Source organism: Gopherus evgoodei, chromosome 5 (genome assembly GCF_007399415.2).
Source record: "Gopherus evgoodei ecotype Sinaloan lineage chromosome 5, rGopEvg1_v1.p, whole genome shotgun sequence".
Lineage (NCBI taxonomy): Eukaryota > Metazoa > Chordata > Testudines > Testudinidae > Gopherus > Gopherus evgoodei.
The window spans coordinates 110,652,653-110,675,086 of record NC_044326.1 but is presented as its reverse complement, the minus strand read 5'-3'; the positions used below and the strand labels follow the sequence as shown (position 1 = coordinate 110,675,086).

At 45.9% G+C, this 22,434-nt stretch overlaps 1 protein-coding gene across 1 annotated transcript; it reads right to left on the bottom strand.

Moving 5' to 3' along the window:
* Window positions 1-273: 273 nt before the first annotated feature.
* On the bottom strand, window positions 274-21,833 carry CISD2 (CDGSH iron sulfur domain 2). The gene is made up of 3 exons (XM_030564464.1): window positions 20,999-21,833; window positions 2,840-3,054; window positions 274-695 (listed from the first exon to the last, which is right to left on the bottom strand). Exons 1-3 carry the CDS (start codon window positions 21,099-21,101, stop codon window positions 606-608), a joined length of 408 nt encoding a protein of 135 aa, XP_030420324.1. The 5' UTR covers window positions 21,102-21,833; the 3' UTR covers window positions 274-605.
* Between the last annotated feature and the right edge of the window lie 601 nt (window positions 21,834-22,434).

Below are 22,434 nucleotides of genomic sequence, written 5' to 3'. Positions count from 1 at the left end.
TACATCTTACAATGTATTTTGTGCAGTAGGTCAGGGTGGAAAGATTGGTATGGTATAAGAAGAGTTAGTCAATTACACACATTAGGCCAAATCCTCAGCTGGTGTAAACTAAAATAGCTCAACTGAAGTCTATGGAAATGTGTTATACCAGCTGAAGATCTGACCCACTAAGTAGGACAAAAACAGGATGTTTTTTCCCCCTCTGAAAAGCAGTCTTCATTCTTCCTTAAAAGCATCTCAGACTAAAATAAAAGCAATGGAAAGATACACATCTGGCCCTTTATGAGTCGTGTGTTTATTACATCACGTTCATACTGAAAAGATTTAATTGTAAGATTGGGAGTCGTCATTGTGTTCAGATAAAAAGGCCTATTTATAAAGACGTTTACTTTACAGTTTTACACAAGACATGATTCTTCAGAACATACAAAGTATCAAATCAGACCTAGGTTAAGCACTTGCCTGTAACTATAGGTTAAACCAAAAGGAAATCTACAGCAACCATTAGACTAAAAATTCCACAACGTACATAAAACATTGCAGGACACAATTACAAGTGTGTACATGACTTCACATCAGTCGTGATTTAATGGATTAGAGATTCTCTATACTTCTTTCTTCTTGAGTATTAGTGGACCCACATTATCGCCTGTCAATTCATTGTGTTTGTTGTGAGAGCCATCACAGACAGGGAACTGGAAAAGACAAGAATGATTAGTGTATTTACTGTACAGCTTTTGTGGTTAGTAAGAGTTCTGCAAGCAACTAAAACAAGTGGTGGTCATTTGTGTAGAGGATAATCCATATTGTTGGAATGAGATCAAGACTCCACCAACTCAAAACAACAAAAAAGCCCATAGGTCAGAAATGCTCGAAGTATAACTTAAGAACATTGGTTCCCAAACTGGGGTTCATGAAATGTTACAAGGGGTTCTTGGTGAAAAAATTCCCTAAAGGAGGACAGAGCTGTCCCTAGGCATCCCAGGCAGCAGCCTGAAGCCCCTGGACTTCCAAGAGCTAAGCAGATCAAAGCAATCATATCTATCACACTGAGGACATTTCAAGACTCCTTATAAGAAATGGAAAGGGAAGTGAATATTTTTTGCTGTTTTTAAAATTAAATAGGAAGCTAGGATTGTTTTAAAAATTATGAACAAATGTAAGCTTTGTTGTAACGTGTGTTTGCCTGGACTGCTCAAGACTTGAATGCTTGTGTAGGAGGAACTCTGAGTTGGCTTCTTAAATATCTTCATGCTGTTTCACATCCAATACTCCTTGGTGAAACATAGGAGCCTTGTCTTATAACAGGCTTATTCAAAGTGATACAAGCTATGAAAGTGAGATCTTGGAAGAGTGTTGCTGTTTTCATAATGTAATAAAAATACTGTAATGAAAGATACATTAATAGTGTGTAATGTCAAAAACACTTATTTCCAAGATCACTGCTTTTATAATTTATACTCAGGCAAAGGAGAAAATCATTTTTAGAAGGAGGTTTGCAAGACTTGACATTTTAGTGAAAGATGCAACTTTAAGTGAAACAATGTTAAACTAATCCAAATGTCCCATAAGATTTAATGTAAATGTGGGGGGTTAGGTTCCAAGAAAATTTTGGGGGGGACAGACAAAAGGCAGTATACTGTACTATGGTTGGTAAATGCCCCTGGCTTACCCCACAGAGGCACAGCCCACTGCACGCACGGACGATAGGAAACACCTTTGCAGCAGCAGCTTCCCCAGAGAACAGGCTCTGAGTTTGCTGGGAATGCTCCAGGCTTGCCTCTTCCTGTCCCTGCTCCATTCCACCTTCTCTCCGGGGCATGCCACATCCCTCTCCCCTCCCACTCCCCCAAGTCCTAAGCACCACCAAATAGCTGTTTAGCAGCGCTTAGGATTTTCTGGGAGAGAGGGGGAGGAGGGGAGATGCAGCACTTCCCTGCTCCTCCCCCACCCTCCCAGAAAGTCCTAAGCTGTTTGGTGGTGGGGAAGCACTGGGAGGGAGGGGGAGAAGTGGTACTTGTGCAATGCTCTCTTGTAAAATCACTGCTTTTCCACAGAATCTTACAAGTAGGCGGCCAAACAACATTATAAGGGAGCACTGCACTTTAAATGAGCATGTTCCCTAACTGACCAGGGAGGTAACACAAACAACATTAAGTGGGACATTAAATGAGGAGTTACTGTATATGTACCCAAAGACAGCATGTTGCATCAGGGTGGCGTTTAAGAGCACTTAAAAAAAAATCTTTGTAAAGGTTTCCTGCTATTGTTCTTTTCCAACATCCTAGCAATCCCTGTCTTCCCTATATCGCACTGGTCAGTCAGAAGACTGCTGATGATGAGGAATTAAACTCCATAAAGAAGCATAAAGCATTAAGAACACCTGCTCCAAGCTACAAAGTGTATTTAAAAAAAACCTTTTTCACCCAACAAAACAGCCCAATGGAGGGGCAGCTAAATCCAGAGGCACCCAATGTACTTTAAGGTTCATTCCAGAGCTGGTCAAGTTTTGATTAAACCTTTTCCCCCGCCTCCCATTAGAAAATGCTGTTTCATCTAAATGTTTTGTATAAAAGGATCTGTTTTAACATAACATTTCATTGGGAAAGTTTCATAGGTCCAGGACTGTGCACAGTACGGACCATCATGTGGCTTGTAGGTTTCTAAGCTCTCCTGCATAGGTTTAGAGTGGAGAAAAAGAACTGCACAACTCTTAGAGAACCCATGACCCTGTCCAGCCTCAGGGTGAGAGTAATGTGCTCCAATTTACAGAAAGCAGAACTGATAATAATAAAAAGTTAACTCCATAGCCCTATGGCATTGCTATAAAGCACCTTACCGTCTTAGAACGCCAACACCTGCAGTAAGCTGCTTTAGTGAGGCACAGATCTTCAATGTTTATTTCATTTACTACTTTGGGATTTTCCTTCTGGATCTTGAGGTTAATCAAGCTATCCTTCTGCTGTTTCTTCTTGGGGAGGAATGGACGAAGAGCCAGGTATCCAAGTAGTGCCAGGACACCCAGGAATGGCAATAACCGCAGCCATTCTGAAACTAAAAAACACACTAGACTTATATAGAGCACTAGGGTTGTGAGCTGATTTCAGCATCAGTTACACTGAAATGGCACAGAAGCAGCTCTTTCTGTTTGATTTAGAATGAGTAGGGCATCGAGGCTAACCAATGGAATGGACTAATGAAGAGAGACTGGAAAATAGAGGAGGAACACATAGGAGACAAAGGGTAAAATCCTGGCTCCAAAGAAGTCCAGAGCATTGATCTCAGTGTGGCCTGGTTCTCACTCATAGTTTAAGATTGATGCAGTAGAGGAAGGGGAATCAGTGGAGAGATCCAAACCATGATTCACACTGAACGAAGGCTCCCTAATGCTTTACCTGCTCACTCAAATTAGCTTTGGATCATCTTCTAACAAATATAAGAGGAACTGTTTACAGTATGTGTTGTTTGTTAGAAAATAGCCAGAGGCTAATCTGAGTGAGCATTCTTAAGGGTCCTTCTTTGGGTATGGCTACACTTAACAGTTGTACAGTGCTGGGAGTTACAGCTGTCTTCGTACACCAGCGCTGCAGTGTGGCCACATTTGCAACATTTGCAGCGCTGTTGGGAGTGGTGCATTGTTGGCAGCTATCCCAGCGTTCAAGTGGCTGCAATGTGCTTTTCAAAACGGGGGTGGGGTGGAGTGTGACAGAGCGTGGGGGAGACAGAGAGTGGATTTTTGGAGCTGACACTGTTCTCAGCTCCCTGCCTTGCAAGTTCTAAGGACTGGAAGATACACAGCACCTACCTTCAATCATTTTAAAAGTTTTGACTCCTTCCCCCACCCCTCTCTTATTCACTAAATGCAAATTATGCACTCCTAAATAGCCTTCAGACCACATAAGCAGCTGCTCAACACGGACTCCCCTCTCTCCTCAAGCGAACAGCTGTGAACATTCCAAAGCAATTCCCCTGCCTCCACTCGCTCACTGGAGCAAAGAGCAGCTGTGTTTGGTTTTTTAGATAAGTAGCTCCGGGGAGCTCGGAGTTCAGCCATTCTTCCGGTTTGTTGTGGACAGGAATTCTGGGATACCTCCTAATACCCTGGAGGCCAATAACAGCGCTTTTGGTGGCCACACTTGATGAGCAGCGCTGCATCACCAGCGCTGCAATCGTTACACCCCAAGCAGACCAGGTGTACAGCCAGCGCTGCAGCCAGAGAGTTGCAGCGCTGGATGTGCCTTGCAGGTGTGGACAGTTACTAAGTTGCAGCGCTGCAACTCTCCAGTGTAGCCAAGCCCTTTTGAGTGTGAATCCTATTTTGGATCTCTCCATTGATTCCTCTTCTACATTGCATCAGGCTTAAACTTCTTCTACATACATATGCATGTATAGGTTAAGGTTGCCTAAGATTTCCTGTCGCCCTGTGTTTTCAATTACTTATAACTTGAGCAAATTTTAACCATTGGGTCTGAAGTTTTTCCATGGCTGGTGTCATCTTCAGGTTGAAATCTTAAAAAGAAAAAAAAATCCGTGGAAATGGTACAACCATTTCTAAGAAGCAAGTTAGTGGAAAAAAAAGAGTCATTTTGCCAATGTTCATTTTTTTGTTTTAAGAGCTCTAGTGCCTCAGGACTTTGGAGCAGGATATTACCATTTGGCAGACAGTGGCTCTTGAAACCAGACAGGTCCCTTTTGCTATCTCCATGAAAACCCATCTGGATTTGGCCAAGTAAACATATATAAGCCACAGAAAATTGCCACTTGAGCATACACTGAAGAACTTGTTTTAAGTTTCCTCCTGATTTCTCTTAATATTCTATTTGTGCTGAGTATGCTCTCAAGATCCACTTACCCTCTTGCCTCATTCTAAAGCATCCACAAATACCAGTAAAATGGGGGTATATACTAGACATATACAGGAGCACAGCCTCAAGTAATATAAATTGTCATTGCTCTATTGACTTCAGGAGAACCTGCTAAGGTGCTGCCCCTCAGACTCTGATGAAATGAGCTATGTGGAAGCAAAATATTAATTCTTGGTTGTTATTTGGATTTACACTTTAATCCTCAAAGAGGGAAGTACACTTAAAATATTATTTTAAAAGAATTTTTGAATAGGTTGGTCAGGGAGCCCAAACTATTATATAAGCTCCTTTTAAAAAGACACAGTACCCAATTATCTTGCTGTTTGAATTCAAACCAAGTTCCTCTTTAAATGGGCTTAGGGCCAAAACATAGCTACATGAGTTCTACTGTTTGTGTTTCAAGATTAAAAGAAGGGAAATGTAATATAGCAAACCGAAGATGAGAAGTATTTTTTGTCCTAAAAGCTTCAAGTAACCCAAAAGATGCAGTAGGTATTTTTAATTCTGTACAACAGGGTTGCATTTGTGGTAAACAGATTATTAAAAGAAAAGAACACACATACTTTCATAACTCGGAATGCCATGCCTCCTTTTGAAATGAGCTCTGTTTGGGAAAGTATTTAACATAATGAACATGCTGCATGGTGACATTTATTCACTCTTTATTAATTCCTTAGCCTTTGAAGTAAAAGCCCTCCTTAACATATATTACTTGGAAGAACGACAATGAGCATTTAAAGCACCGTAGCTTGTGTGAAAGAGGCACTATAAACTGCCAAAGGGAGAAGTACCCAATTTTAGTATAGAATTTTGACTGGAAGCACAGTCTTTGTGCAACTCCAACTGCAGGAGTCACTGTTAGTTTGCTTTCTCACAGAATTTGCTAACATCAGCCCCTGCAATACTATATAGAAGTTTCTATTATCTCTGACTTTTCCCATTGTCCCCCACAAAAAACAACTTTTGAGTTCTCTACAGTACTAAATTCTGGCGTATTCACATAATATCTGTAAATGTTGTATAGAGTATTATACGTGCTAAACACCAGTTGCTGATAGCTTGTCTGTTCTTGTTATTAGCATCAGTGACAGCTATGTGAAGTCTTGAGTACCCTCATTCTGCCAGGGAAATCAGCAGAAGAACTGAGTGAATCTTTGCTTAAAATCCAAATCTACATTAATATTTCAGTAGAGAAGTCTCTTTCCGGTCAGCTTTTCCAGAGCTGAATTGCATCTGAAGGTCTAATCCTGCAAGGTATTGAGCATCCAATTCTGACTCACCCAGTGAGAGTTGGGTGCCCAGAACCTCAAAGGACTGGGCTCAGAGTATGTATGGCAAGAATCAATGACCTAGCTGGAGAAGCAAACCTCTCAAGTGTATCTGATTAAAGTAAACAGTGGTACCTTGTGGACTCAACCACTGTTCCAGGATAATCTTGCATAACCTCACCTATTCTTTCAATCACTAATAGCAGAAACAATGCATCCTGAAAATAAGGTCTCAAGAACTTTCTTAGGAAGTAAGTGATCCTGTGGTCTGCTTTTGCAGATAGGAATTATGCCTTAACCATGTTGTGTGCTGACACAGTAGGTGTTACGCATATGACAAAATGCTGTTTGGAAAGCTTTTGTTCCAGCACATGAAGATTTGGAAACCAAACCACTACTTAAAAGGATTTTAATATATTTTTTAACTTGTGAAGGTACATTTAGTGAGAATGCAATCAAGGGCAGATCTAGACATTTTGCCGCCCCAAGCATGGAGGGTCCACTGAAGCCGCGGGACCAGCGGACCCTCCGCAGGCAAGCCACCGAAGGCACCCTGCCTGCCGCCCTAGCGGCGACCGGCAGAGCGCCCCCTGTGGCTTGCTGCCCCAGGCACACGCTTGGAGCGCTAGTGCCTGGAGCTGCCCCTGAATGCAATTAACATAAGAAAAGTTTCTCTCCCCTGAAAGAATCTTTCCAATCACATTCAGTAGACCCACTAGCAGAGAAGTTGAGTTTCCTGGCCTCCCCAAATCTGTAAGATCTACTCAGAGCTCCAAGACAGATAAGATGCACACTTGAGAGCACTACAGACCAAAGTAGGGTACTTACAAAACATGTAGCACACTTGATAAGACTAGACACACAGGGAGAAGAAGGGCTTCACAAAAATACCATTAGAATCAAATGGCATTAAATAGATTTTTGAGTAGTGACTGGCATCTTAACATAGCATGGAGAGCCTCAAGCCAAGCTCAAAGACAGAACATTTAGCTGATCTGGTAGGCATGACTGAGGAACAAAGTCTCAGCCCACTTGGGCAGAAACACACAGAGAGGAAACACAGAGAAAGACAAGTAACAACCAGAATAGGAAGCTGTTATTTATTATTTGTACTGTGGCAGCAAAACACACAGGGTTTTTAGCTTCACTAGCCAATGACTTCTGCACTATATTTATATGGGACCTGGAGGCTTTCCAGAGAATCAAAACAAAATTGACTCATGATACAAAATATTGCCACAGAACTTTCACAGGGATACCCTTTAATATGGCTTGAAAAATTGACATTTCAAATTTGAGCTCATGTAATACTGTCTTTCTGAGCTTGCAAACAGCTCCCCTGCCTCTGTTGCTACACGTAGCTTTCTGAAGCAGAGCCAGCAAAATTAACAAGATTCTGTTCACTGATGCTATTCAGACTTCTGTGAACACCACAAACATAAGAATCAAGCCAATTTCACAGTGCTATTGCTTGGGAATGCTGAGCATCAGAGCCAATCACTGGAACTATTTCTGAGGGCACCCAAAAATAGAGGGTGGGAAAGGTGTAGAGTAATAAAGACAAATCTTTGTCCCTCCAAAGAACACAAGAGAAGGGAAGGAAGAAGAGACCAGACTTTCCTTCTCCCTCTACAATCAGAAAGGAGTGAGTCTTCAAACTTATACTTCTGCTAGCTAAAGACCAATCCAAAAAGTGGAGTCCATGGAGAGCGTCTAGGAGTAACACTTGACAGGAACAACTCTTGCGGAAGAAGCTGATGTCATAGGCCTCTTACCAGGGTGTTGCCTCTCTCCCTATTTTTCCTCTTACCAGTTTCTGGGAAGTAGATGTCCACTCTTTTTTTTTTTTTTTTTTTTTTTTCATACTCACACTTTAAGTTTCCTAACAGTAACAAGACCTTTATTCGATGTGAACGGAAAGGGAACCCTGACAGTGACAACCTAACTAAAGTGCATGGCCACAGCATACATTGCAGCTTCCTGCAGCGAATATTCTGTCCTCTCCCTCTCATTTGGAAAAGAAAAGAAAAAAAGAATCAGGTGGAAGGAGTGTGTATCAGCCGAAGTGGTTCTTTAATACAAAAACTGGTGATCATAGAAAAACTGAGCAGTAGAGGTAGCTTTGTTGCATTTTTTAATTACTTTCTAATATCAGTTTCAAAAACTAAATTATGTATGCACTAGTAGGTGCTCACTTAGGGCTTGTCTACATCAGAAAGTTGCAGCGCTGGTGAGGGAGTTACAGCGCTGCAACTTTGAGAGTGTCCACATCTGCAGGGCATCACCAGCGCTGCAACTCCCTGTTTGCAGCGCTGGCCGTACTCCCGTTTTGTCTCGGGTGTAGAGGATCCAGCGCTGGTGATCCAGCGCTGGTAATGCAATGTAGACACTCACCAGCGCTTTTCTTGACCTCCGTGGAAGGAGGAAGCCTCTGGTAATCAAGCTGGTTTCCTTTCCCGGTTTGCCCTCTCGGTCCCGGAGCCAGCCAGCAAACCGCAGGGAAGGAGACCTGCTTGCTCGGGGTTCCGGGACCGAGAGAGCAAACCGGGAACGCCGCGGTTTGCTCTCTCGGTCCCGGAGCCAGCCAGCAAACCGCGGGGAAGGAGACCTGGTTGCTCGGGGTTCCGGGACCGAGAGAGAAAACCGCGGCGAAGCTGGTTTCCTTTCCCGGTTTGCTCTCTCGGTCCCGGAACCCCGAGCAAGCAGGTCTCCTTCCCCGCGGTTTGCTGGCTGGCTCCGGGACCGAGAGAGCAAACCGCGGCGTTCCCGGTTTGCTCTCTCGGTCCCGGAACCCCGAGCAAGCAGGTCTCCTTCCCCGCGGTTTGCTGGCTGGCTCCGGGACCGAGAGAGCAAACCGCGGCGTTCCCGGTTTGCTCTCTCGGTCCCGGAACCCCGAGCAAGCAGGTCTCCTTCCCTGCGGTTTGCTGGCTGGCTCCGGGACCGAGAGAGCAAACCGCGGCGTTCCCGGTTTGCTCTCTCGGTCCCGGAACCCCGAGCAAGCAGGTCTCCTTCCCTGCGGTTTGCTGGCTGGCTCCGGGACCGAGAGAGCAAACCGCGGCGAAGCTGGTCTCCTTTCCCGGTTTGCTCTCTCTTCCCGGAACCCCCCTTGAAGCCGCCCAACAGCGCTGCAGTGTGGCCACATCTAACACCACTTGCAGCGCTGGTTGCTGTAAGTGTGGCCACTCTGCAGCGCTGGCCCTATACAGCTGTACTAATACAGCTGTAACAACCAGCGCTGCAAAATTTTAGATGTAGACATGGCCTTACTACTGTAATTATTACACCACTTTCTATTCCAACTGGCTACAGAGCAGCTCATCAGTAAGTTAAAACACTAAATGTGTATGAACTATCCACCATTCAGCATGCATCGTGCTATTGCATTAGGATTTTCAGTGACTCCAGGCTTTATGCAAATTCAGCAGTTACTTCATGATTTACATTCTCCTCAAAGTTAACTAGCAGGGGGCTTTTTCTAACAGATGATTGTACTGCTTCCTGTTTTTACAGATTCAGTCAATGAGTCTAATTTCCACACACTCTAAACACAAAAAACCTTCTAATTTCAAAAAGAACAGGAGTACTTGTGGCACCTTAGAGACTAACAAATTTATTTCAGCATAAGCTTTCATGGGCTACACAAAAGTTTATGCTGAAATAAATGTGTTAGTCTCTAAGGTGCCACAAGTACTCCTGTTCTTTTTGCAGATACAGACTAACACGGCTGCTACTCTGAAACCTCTAATTTCAGATTCCCACTAGATAACTCAGCAAGTTAGGTGGGGCAGGAAGAAAAGATAGTCCTGTCAGTGTTGGATCAGTTTAAATAATAAATTAAGAAACCCCAAATCCCCTATTAGATACACAGGCAGCTTGTCACACTACTATATAAGATGACACAGTCAGAGATTCACTCAAGTGGCCCGTGGAGGCTACTTTTCAAAGTATAATCAGCATGTAATTCCTACAGGGAATTTGACGCTTATCTGACCTCACTCATGAACACGTCATTTTGATATACAGATAAAGGTTGTCTATATATTGTATATATTTATACTGCCGGCATAAAAAGCATGATCATCATGAGACAGTACTGTACATTTCAGCATGACTGTTGTGAACACACAGGAGTAGGGGGGAAGAGGCAGCCATGTAGAGACTTCTGAACATTAAGAGTGTGACAACACTAGAAGATAGTGTCTGAAACCCAATGCCAAACATTGGTCCCTTCCTCCCTGCTAACCCTTGATGCTTCTACTTTCGGTGAATGGTGGTTCTGCATATTGTATTGAGTACAGTTTTTCCTGTCAACACAAGCCGTCAGAGAGAGGCTATGACTGACATCAGATCTCAAAAAATGGTTGTTTCTAGTGTACAGGGGGCCCAGGATTTTTATCAGCCTAAAATACAAAGCTGTATGTAGGATGCTGCTCTCCACCCTGTGTTTTCCCCTCATTTCTCTGTGATTGATAAGGTAAGAGCTTTTACTCAGGGAGAGTTTTTCCTAATTAAACTTAGGGATGCAAAAGAGGAAAAGTTCTAATAGCCAAATATTATTTCAGTGCCCACCCTGATTCTGGGGTCAGGCTTGAGACTATAAGATCAACACTCAAACAAATGTGTGCTTAGTGAGTATGGTGCCTAGCACAGGACCCTGATCCTTGATTGATGGCCAAATAGATGATCACTCAGTACAAATAATATTTTTAAATTACTTCCCTTCTTTCACAGCCAGGAAACAAACTAGATCAAAGTTTGTATATTTTCATTTGAGGCTGCCAAAGAACATTCATTCTTTTTAATTTATAGTAGTAAATATTAGTAATAAAAAATTTACTCTATACTTCTAGGCATCTTTCATTGACCATAATTCAATTGATATGTTCTATAATATCTCCTTCCTTGTCTTGAATTTGAGCTGTTACTGTGTGAATACTTTGTTACACTGTATAATATTCAAGGCACTGATCTTGTCTACAACTGTTTTGTAAAATGGTAAGCACACCTACAACAATTATATATAAGTTGTGATGATTTGATTATTATAGTACCTACAATGCTAACAACTAATCACTAGTGCCTACTAGCTACCAGTGCTAGCTGCTTCCCAGACATTCAAGATGGGACAAACCCTTCTCCAAGGGGCTCACGACCTAAGGACAGACAGAAAAGTAGGCAGGTTAGGGACAGGAGAACAACAAACAGGGACTGTAATACAACACAAAGAGTAGCAAATGTCCTAGAAAATGCTTGTATGTTTAATCTGCTTTGTACAAAATATGGTTGTATTAGTATACTGTAATCTTTTAGTTCTTAATCAGTAACTTATTGAATTACAGCTGCCACAATGGTTAGAGCAGGCACCATCCAGAACATACAGTTTCCTGGATTGTAGAGTTTAACTGTTCTGGTTTGCTGTTGGACTGTAAAGTGGTACAACTTCCTAGCGCAGACAAGTCTCCAACTGCAGCCCTTCAGGGGGAAAAATTCAACAAAAGAAGAAATATTTCAAGAAGTAACCAGATGTCTGTTTCACACTTCAAGGGGTTATTTTTTCAAGAGTTAGGGAAACACTTTGAAGGTGTCTTTTTAAAAGAGCTATAGTCAAAGAGCAGCATCTGCTAAAAGTTAAATGAAAATTCCTGCCGATTACTCAGTTCAAGAGCAGTTCTGGCACCATATAACCCTTGATTTGGCTGTATTCTTGTTGAGCCACCTTTTGGAAGAAGAAAGCAAACGTCCTATCATTAAATGATTCCATAAAGCAATGTAGTAGAGTGCATTGCTGTATAAATTTAGTACTTCAAAACTTATTATTCAGCTTGCCCACATTACAGCTGCTGTTTGAATAACTTAAGGTTCTTGCCATTTGATCTCCGTGGGCAGACCCTTTTGCCCATGTGCAGCACCACTGAAGTGAATGTAACCGGGGCCAGCTCTATGTTTTTTGCTGCCCCAAGCAAAAAAATTTTTGGTTGCCCCCCACCTGTACCCTCCTGCTGCCCCAGCCCTGGGTTCTCCCCCCACAACTGCACCCTCCTGCCGCCCCAGCCCTGAGTCACTGGTAACTCTGTCCCAGAGCGGGTCATTCAGACGGAATTTTGGATGTGCACAGAACACAGACAGGATTGGTTCCCATACGGTTACAGAACTGCAGTAAAGTGGAACAATTTTCAGTTTGTGTGACTGAAGGATATCTGTATGCATACTATAAGACTGTCCTACATAAATGAAGAAAAGTTGAGGTGCCTTTATTATTCTTTTGTTCCAGTCTTTGTTTCTATGGGGAATTTGCCAATGCAATATCACTGTCTTCCTTTTAAAAGGAAACTTTTAAAAAAAAAAGGCAATGGCTGTTAAAATAGCAATTCCAGTCCTAATAACCACTGGGGAGCATTTCTTGCTCAATTTTATCCTACTTTTTCTACAGCAAGTTACAGTGGATCAGTATATTTGACTTGGGAGAAATGAAGTAACAGCTGCCCAAATTGAGCTTGAGCACTCCTGAATTTTGAGAGTCTGGAAGGCAGGTGCAAGATTCCCTTTCTGAATATTAGCTAAATCTGGAAAGGAAAAGCCAATCTCTGCTTCCATGGCTCAGAAGTGGAAATCCTCCTACATGCCTGGTACTGTATCTAAAGCTGCCCAGGTCCTCTAGAAGAGCCTCCCCTCCCTTACTTTTCATTTTCAATTCTAGGGGGATCCACGTACCTCCCTTGCTAGGCTTCGGATAGAGAGGGGCACTGTACATTTAGTCCACCCAATTCTTTCTTTGGGGGCTGCAAGGTGAGGTCACACCAGTATCCCTAATCCAGTCTGGGGATGTCTTCTGAAGGGGATATCTAGGCCAAAGCCTTCTACTCCTTGGGCACACTTGTTCCCCCGTTCACAGTCCCACCCCATTCTAGCAGTGAGCATCTATTCACAGCAAGCTGCAGTATGAGGTCTTAGCTACCTCACTCCCTTCCCTCCCCTCCCTTTCCTGTTGATAGCTGCCAAGGAAATGCTGGGAAATGTAGGTCTTTCCCTGCTCCAGGGCTGGTTCTATAGGCAGGGAGCTAACCAAGGAACTACAGCTCCCAGGGCCCCCTGTTGGTTCCCAGCTCCCATGCCGGATCTCTACCGCCCCTGCAAATGTGCTGCCCCGAGCACTTCCTTTTTGCTGGTGCCTAGAACCGGCCCTGAATGTAACTTTACAAAGGTAAAAGGATTTGACAGCACAGATCAGAGCCAAAGACTTTAAAAGTATGTCAGGAAACCAAGGGTATGTTTTCACTACCAGACAGATCGGCAGGCAGCGATCGATCCAGCGGGGAGCGATTTATCACGTACAGGCGCAATAAATCGATCCCCAAATGCTCTCCTGCAAGCGGTGCAGGCAAAGTCAATGGGGGAGCGGCAGCAGTTAACTCATTGTAGTAAAGACACCGCAGTAAGTAGATCTAGGTACGTTGGCTTCAGCTACATTATTGACGTAGCTGAAGTTGCATAACTTAGATCGATTTCCCCCCACCCCCTTCCCAGTATAGACCAGGCTCAAGTAAATATGATGTATTAATGTAGCTTTCTAAGATCTAATTTTTATGTGCTCAGTTTCATATTCAATATGAAACCATCTCCATTTACCAGGCTGAATTTGTTTTGTGCTTAATTCCACATATGTATGCCCACAACTCCCTGGAGTGCTGAACAGTAGAACCTCAGAGTTACAAACACCAGAGTTATAAACTGACCAGTCAACCACACTCCTCATTTGGAACTGGAAGTATACAATCAGACAGAAGGAGAGATTTAAAAAAATAGCAAGTACAGTACTATGTTAAATGTAACTACAAAAAAAAGGGAAAGCAGCATTTTTCTTCTGCACAATAAAGTTTCAAAGCTGTATTAAGTCAATGTTCAGTTGTAAACTTGTGAAAGAACATCCATAACGTTTTGTTCAGAGTTATGAACATTTCAGAGTTAAACAACCTCCATTCCCGAGATGTTCATAACTGAGGATCTACTGTACCTGTATGTTCTATCAATCATTCAGATAGCTTTAATTTTCTTTAAAGCATCTAATTTACAAAAGCATTTTGTAACATACTAAAGGTGTCTTCTCTCCACGAGAGAGCAGGGTCTAAATGCAATGCTCTGGTGAGGAGCCCAGTGCTCTCTTCCCTCCTAGATATCCTATTTAGATGCTCTCTTCTTAGGCCCTGCTGTTTGCTTGTCTCTCTCTCTCATTTTTTTTAAGCAAACAGGACTTAAGATTTTTGACTTAAGAATTTTGAAAGATAAATTAAAAAGACCCTTTTGAGTTTTTTAAAAAGATGTAAAGGGAAAATTTAAATATTTTCCAACCGTAATTTTTTTTTTAAAAAAGAAACCCTCTCTCTTTCTGTAAGTTTCAATCAGTGCTTTCGGGGGGCCTGGCTCAAAGTCCTCAACATTTCAGTGGAGTGCCTTTAGACCCTCTCATAGTAAGTTTGAGAGGAGCATTAAAATACTGTTTCTGTAAGTCACCAAGCTGCCCTGTTCTCACAGGAGGTGGGGCACCCCATTAGAATGCAGAGATGACAGGCAAAACCCTCCACTGTCCACTCTCATTAGAGCCCTTTCCACGGAGCCCCTTCCAAACTCCCACCTCCTAGGGAGAAGCATAGAGGCAGCTTTTTTTCTCTCCCCTTCTCTAGTAAGCAGGTACAGCCTTACCATACAAAGTTTAAAAAACCTGATAGCAAATAAAAACTGCTGAGTTACTAAAATCATTGCTAAATATTTGTAAAGGTTTATATGAAGTTTGACATAAGTGGGAACTGAATTCCCTAATCTTTTCCAGAAGGTATCACAGCTCTGGCATTTACTGCTGATGCTGTCCTTAAAGAGGTGGAAAAGAACATTGTTTCAGTTTAAATTACCAAAACCCCAGAAGCCTACACATACCATGAAGGGGTGAATCAGCAGAACTCTGCAGTTTCAGCACCAATGTCACTACCACAAATCTACGAAACTCCTATGAATATAACTGCAAAATACAAAGCTAGTGCACATCTTGGGTTTGCAAATGTAAGAGGCTTAGTTCAACCTTAAGACACTACCCAAAAAGCTCTGACTGAATTGTGATAAAGGACGTTTGAGCAATCTGTAGTGTGCACTCTCCCAAGCAAACAGGTAGTGGTAAGAGACTCAGCACCTTTAACCTAGAATACTTTAATGTCTTTTCATCTTAGATGGCATCCAACTTTGAGGTCACAAGCAATGTCATGCTATCAATCATGTGCTGTTATGTCAAGCTGCTGCTGTTGCTAAGAAAAAAAGGGCTGTGAGCCAAGAGAATATTATTTCAAGGAGGATGCTCTTGAAAAGCTCTTCATTAAGTTTGCTGTGTGCCATAACACTGAAATACTTCAATCTTGCACCCACAGAATTCTTGGCTATTTTTCTCAATTTAGTGCTATCAACATGATACATACATTACATCTTAGAGAAAAGACATTTAAGTGTGACAATAGACACTAGCCTATTAAATACTGCAGAAATGAATCCTGTGTCCAGATTTGGAATGCTAGCCATGTATTTCTGACTGCATTTTGTATCTGCATCCATACTTTCACTATGCTTGATTGTTAAGTACCAGAGCCAGTGAATGTACAGGACTTCTGGAATTTCTCAGCTAAGAAATTGTTATCGAATTCCTATAGCAATGACAAAGCAGTTTCCATTCTAATCCCCTCTTCTACTTATGTTCATTAGTTTCTGAAACATTCACCTTTGGGACTGAAAAGTCACGCGACTGGCCAGGGGCGGCTCTAGGTATCTTGCCACCCCAAGCATGGCAGGCAGGCTGCCTTTGGCGGCTTGCCTGCGGGAGGTCCCTGGTCCCGCGGATTCGGCGGCAGCCTGCGGGAGGTCCGCTGAAGCCACGGGACCAGCGGACCCTCTGCAGGCATGCCACCGAAGGAAACTTGCCCGCCGCCCTCACAGCGACCGGCAGAGCCTGCCCCCCGAGGCTTGCCGCCCCAGGCACGCGCTTGGTGTGCTGATGCCTGGAGCTGCCCCTGTGACCGGCCCCTCCCAGAGGTGATAATTAATTTTATTCTAAGTTTCAAATCAATTAACTGAAAGGACTTTGTTTAGAGTAAAGAGCTGCCCTCCCCACCTCACTCTTAAAAAAAAGTTTTGATTACCTTTTTCAGAATAACTCACATGACTGAAGCTTGGTTGGTACGCTAACTGGCCTTAGTGACCAGTAAGCACTCTGCTAAGTTTTTAAAAGCTTGTGTTTAATAGTTATGTTTGAAACTGCAGGACTGAGTATTAAAAGCAGTGTATTCCCTTATGCTGTCAGTTGTGCACTTAAAGATGGATGTGGTGTGTACGAGTATACAGGTAGACTTCATACCTCCTCAGTTACGTAAATCTATGAGCTCAGATGGCTGAAACAAGAGACTAGAGCCATGTTTACACTAGTGAGCTTACAGCAGCACAGCTGTATCGATGAAGCTGTGCCACGGTAAGATCACTCATGTAGCCGCTCTATCCTGACGGGCAAGGGCTCTCCCATCGACATAATTAAACCACCTTCAACGAGTGGACCTTTTAAAGGCCCTTTTACCCTGCCAGAGCAACGATTCTTGTATTTAATTTTTTGTTTTATGTCCCCAAACCAACCATGCTAGCTAAAACAATATGATATTTGAGGTCCTATCCACACTACAACTGCATCTAGAAACTGGTTCAAATAGTTCTAATTTGTAACATAGTTGGGATTTTAATGGGACACAAAACTGAAAAATCACAATTCTGTTGGAAAACATAATTGTAGTAGGTACAAAGTTAGGAGGGAGAAAATCTCTCTTTTTTCAGTTAGTTCACTTTGTGCAATTGGCAGCACTTTGTATGGTTATTTTCCCTATTTCCCTTGCTAAGGAGACACTTATTAAAAAAAAAAAAAAGTCATCGGGGAGCAGAAAATCCTTTCCATAACATTTTAAAGAAATACTTTAAATAGTATGTTACTTTTTTTTTTTAAAGGGTGCTCTGTCAAACAGTTTTTAATTTATGTTTTTTATTTTTCTTTTAAACTCAAATTTTTCCATGTTCGGCAACTGCATTAGGTTAGTTACAGAACCAAGCTAGCCAGGTCCCCTAAGTTGGCTGTAAATGAACTACAGATGGAACCTTAAAACAGCCTTAAAATCAGGCACAAAGTCTGTTAGTTGATATTGCTGAAGTAGGTTCAGTTTAACACAGGTTTAAGAAACTTTGCCTGGTAATTATGGAACAGATAAAAACTTGTTAAGTCTGTTTTTGACATTTTTCAAACCTAATGTGTTGTTGTTTTTTTTTAGGTTAAAAGTGCAAGTCTTACATTTAACAATTATAAAGTGGTTAATTAGTCCAGGCTGAGCTCTGATTATAATTTGAATTGCGGGACAGCTGCTAAAGTGATGTGTAAGATTGATTACAGCTGGAAAAGATCTGTAAAACAACATCCACCCCCTTCTTGCTCAAAAGAACGGCTCCCTGCAGGTCTTCAAGTCATGGCTCATTATAAAACTTGCTTTCTGTCCTAGGAGCCAGGCACAGCCCATGTAGCTGTAGAGATGCAAGCTGGAGTCTATTCTGGCACAGGCATTATCAGATTTATTAGCCACTTTCAGACTGCAAAATCTTGTTGCTGGAGGTGATATTAGAGACAGAAAGAACACAACTTGATCCAGGGAAGAGGCTGCAGCACTGGGCTGGCAGTCAACAGAGTCACTCTTAAGACTTGGAGAAACAACTCACACTAGATCTGGGGGAAGTAATATTTTGCAAGAGTAAATATTTTACTGCTGGCAGTTATTTTATATTAGCCAGACTTGCTTCTCTGTCTGCCACTGTGAAGCAAACAAGGCAGAAGTGCAGTCACCACCTTAGGTCAAGGGAAACTGAGGCACACAGAGGCAAATTTTTCACCCACAAGCAGAGAGGGCACTGAGATCAGCAACTCTCTTGCCAGTTATGTTAGCTGCCTCACTTCCTCATTCACAACACCCATCAGGGCAAGAAAGGGGAGCTCTAGGGGAAAGGCAGGGGAGACGTGGGAGGGGAAAGCAATGGGATGGTGAGGAAGCAATAAGAAGGGGGAAGAATCAGGGAGATGGGAGGAAGTGAATGGGTTGGGGTGGGGGACACTGGGGAAGTGGTGGGGGAGGAATGGGCTGGGCAAAGGCAGAGACGGGGGCACAAGAATTGGATGGGGGTGCTGGGAGGGGAAGGGTTGAGATGGGGGACACCGGAGAAGTGAGGGGGTGGAATTGGCTGGGGGAAGGCGGAGAGATGGGGGCACAGGAATTGGATGGGGGGGCCGGGAGGGGAAGGGATGAGGGGGGGATGCCCGGGAAGCGGGGGAGGGGAGAATGGGCTGGGGGAAGGCCCAGAGATGGTGGCACAGAAATTGGATGGGGGGAGTTGAGGGGAAGGGATGAGGTGGGGGATGCCATGGAAGTGGAGGGGGGAGAATGGGCTGAGGGAAGGCGGAGAGATGGGGGCACATGAACTGGATGGGGGGTTGAGGGGGGAAGGAATGAGGTGGGGGACGCCAGGGAAGCAGGGGGGGAATGGGCTGAGGGAAGGCCGAGAGGTGGGGGCACAAGAATTGGATGGGGCACTGGGAAGGGATGAAGTGGGGGACACTGGGGAAGTGGGGGAAATGGGCGGGGGGAAGGCTGAGAGATGGGGGCACAGGAATTGGATGGAGGCACTGGGAGGGGATGAGGTGGGGGAGGTGGAGGGGGGAAATGGGCTGGGGGAAAGCTGAGAGATGGGGGCACAGGAATTGGATGGAGGCGCTGGGAGGGGATGAGGTGGGGGAGGTGGAGGGGGGAAATGGGCTGGGGGAAGGCTGAGAGATGGGGGCACAGGAATTGGATGGAGGCGCTGGGAGGGGATGAGGTGGGGGAGGGAAATGGGCTGGGGGAAGGCTGAAAGATGGGGGCACAGGAATTGGATGGAGGCACTGGGAGGGGATGAGGTGGGGGAGGTGGAGGAGGGAAATGGGCTGGGGGAAGGCTGAGAGATGGGGGCACAGGAATTGGATGGGGGCGCTGAGAGGGGATGAGGTAGAGGGGGGAAATGGGCTGGGGGAAGGCTGAGAGATGGGGGCACAGGAATTGGATGGGGGCTCTGAGAGGGGATGAGGTGGGGAAGGTGGAGGAGGGAAATGGGCTGGGGGAAGGCTGAAAGATGGGGGCACAGGAATTGGATGGAGGCGCTGGGATGGGATGAGGTGGGGGAGGTAGAGGGGGGAAATGGGCTGGGGGAAGGCTGAGAGATGGGGGCACAGGAATTGGATGGGGGCGCTGAGAGGGGATGAGGGGGGGAAATGGGCTGGGGGAAGGCTGAGAGATGGGGGCACAGGAATTGGATGGGGGCTCTGAGAGGGGATGAGGTGGGGAAGGTGGAGGAGGGAAATGGGCTGGGGGAAGGCTGAAAGATGGGGGCACAGGAATTGGATGGAGGCGCTGGGATGGGATGAGGTGGGGGAGGTAGAGGGGGGAAATGGGCTGGGGGAAGGCTGAGAGATGGGGGCACAGGAATTGGATGGGGGCGCTGAGAGGGGATGAGGTGGGGGAAATGGGCTGGGGGAAGGCTGAGAGATGGGGGCACAGGAATTGGATGGGGGCTCTGAGAGGGGATGAGGTGGGGAAGGTGGAGGAGGGAAATGGGCTGGGGGAAGGCTGAAAGATGGGGGCACAGGAATTGGATGGAGGCGCTGGGATGGGATGAGGTGGGGGAGGTAGAGGGGGGAAATGGGCTGGGGGAAGGCTGAGAGATGGGGGCACAGGAATTGGATGGGGGCGCTGAGAGGGGATGAGGTGGGGGAAATGGGCTGGGGGAAGGCTGAGAGATGGGGGCACAGGAATTGGATGGGGGCTCTGAGAGGGGATGAGGTGGGGAAGGTGGAGGAGGGAAATGGGCTGGGGGAAGGCTGAAAGATGGGGGCACAGGAATTGGATGGAGGCGCTGGGATGGGATGAGGTGGGGGAGGTAGAGGGGGGAAATGGGCTGGGGGAAGGCTGAGAGATGGGGGCACAGGAATTGGATGGGGGCGCTGAGAGGGGATGAGGTGGGGGAGGGAAATGGGCTGGGGGAAGGCTGAGAGATGGGGGCACAGGAATTGGATGGGGGCGCTGAGAGGGGATGAGGGGGGGGAAATGGGCTGGGGGAAGGCTGAGAGATGGGGGCACAGGAATTGGATGGGGGCTCTGAGAGGGGATGAGGTGGGGGAGGTGGAGGGGGGAAATGGGCTGGGGGAAGGCTGAGAGATGGGGGCACAGGAATTGGATGGGGGCGCTGAGAGGGGATGAGGGGGGGGAAATGGGCTGGGGGAAGGCTGAGAGATGGGGGCACAGGAATTGGATGGGGGCGCTGAGAGGGGATGAGGGGGGGGAAATGGGCTGGGGGAAGGCTGAGAGATGGGGGCACAGGAATTGGATGGGGGCTCTGAGAGGGGATGAGGTGGGGGAGGTGGAGGGGGGGAAATGGGCTGGGGGAAGGCTGAGAGATGGGGGCACAGGAATTGGATGGGGGCGCTGAGAGGGGATGAGGGGGGGGAAATGGGCTGGGGGAAGGCTGAGAGATGGGGGCACAGGAATTGGATGGGGGCTCTGAGAGGGGATGAGGTGGGGGAGGTGGAGGGGGGAAATGGGCTGGGGGAAGGCCGAGAGGTGGGGGCACAGGAACTGGAATGGGGCGCTGGGAAGGGATGAGGTGGGGGACGCCGGGAAGTGGGGGGGATAGGCTGGGTGGAAGGCCGAGAAGTGAGGGGGAGGGGAGGGACTAGGGCAAGGCTGGATCTGGCAGGGAGAGCAGAGGGGGCCCAGCCCGCGGTACCTGTCAGCCTGATGAAGCCGCTGATGCTCTCGGGCAAGGGCAGGCGCTTGAGGTAGGCAGGCAGCTGCACTTTGATGATGCGGGCCAAGCTTTCCAGCGGCATGGCGACGTGGGGGGAGGGGCGCTACTCGGCGGCCTCCCCGCCCGCCCGCTCCCTTGTCATACCACAACGGTGCCCTTCCTCCAAGTAGGGGGGAAGGGGGCTTTCTGCTACTGAGCATGTGCGGACGGCGCGGACCATTGCGCGTGCGCACTGGGCAAGTGAAGCGCCTGCCCTTAGCGTCAGGGCTGCGCGTGCTTATCTTGCTCCAACGTGGCGGGGACTCGGGTTGGCGTTGGGACTGGGACTTGGCTCTGAGCCCCGCAAGCTGCAGGGTTCTACGGTGACGTAGTGGGCTGGGACCCGCCGAGCGTTAAGTGCCCGAGCGAGGCTGTGCTCGCGAGCTACCCGCCTGCGTACAGCGGGGCCTCGCGGGACGCGTTTGCAGCCGGTTTGCGGTCCGACGTGGGGCTGGGTGTGAGCTCGTGGAGTGCGAGCTCCGGGCGCCTCGCCGGGGAAGGCCTCGCAGAGGACTGAGGGCTTTCGCCGCGTGACGGGGCAGGAGGCGTTCAAGGAGGGCAGAAATGCCGTGCTAATTCCCCAGATCACGGAACTGGATCGACCCAATTGTGCAGAATGTTGCAGGGGGTTAAACATAAGCCAAGGTCTAGAAGGTGAATGCAGCCCATTCCGTTAGTAAAGTGGGGTTAAAATGCAAAAAGAGGCAAAAGTAGAAAAGGAAAATGTAAGGCGAGGTAATAACATTATTTTGTAAAAATGCAAAACAGGTGAATGCAAATGCAGCCATACGCTCCCCCAAGGAGTTCAGTCACAAATTTAATTAATTTTTTTTAACAAGTGTCATGAGGATGGAAGCATGTCCTCTGGAATGATGGCTGAAGCATAAAGAGGCATACAAATCTTTAGCGCATCTGGCACATAAATATCTTGCAACACCACTTACAATAGTGCCATGCAACTGCCTGTTCTCACTTTCAAGTAAAAGCAGCAAAGAATCCTGTGGCACCTTATAGGCTAACAGACGTTTTGGAGCATGAGCTTTCGTGGGTGAATACCCACTTCCTCAGATGCATGTCATGAGGAAGTGGGTATTCACCCACGAAAGCTCATGCTCCAAAACGTCTGTTAGTCTATAAGGTGCCACAGGATTCTTTGCTGCTTTTACAGATCCAGACTAACACGGCTACCCTCTGATACTTGTCACTTTCAAGTGATATTGTAATTAAGTGGGCAGCATTATCTCAGGTAAACTAACTTGTTTCGCTTTGCAATTGGCTGAACAAGAAGTAGGCCTCAGTGAACCTGTAGGTGCTAAAGTTTTACATTTTGTTTTGATTACAGTTATGTAAGAAAAAAACTACATTTGAAGTTGCAC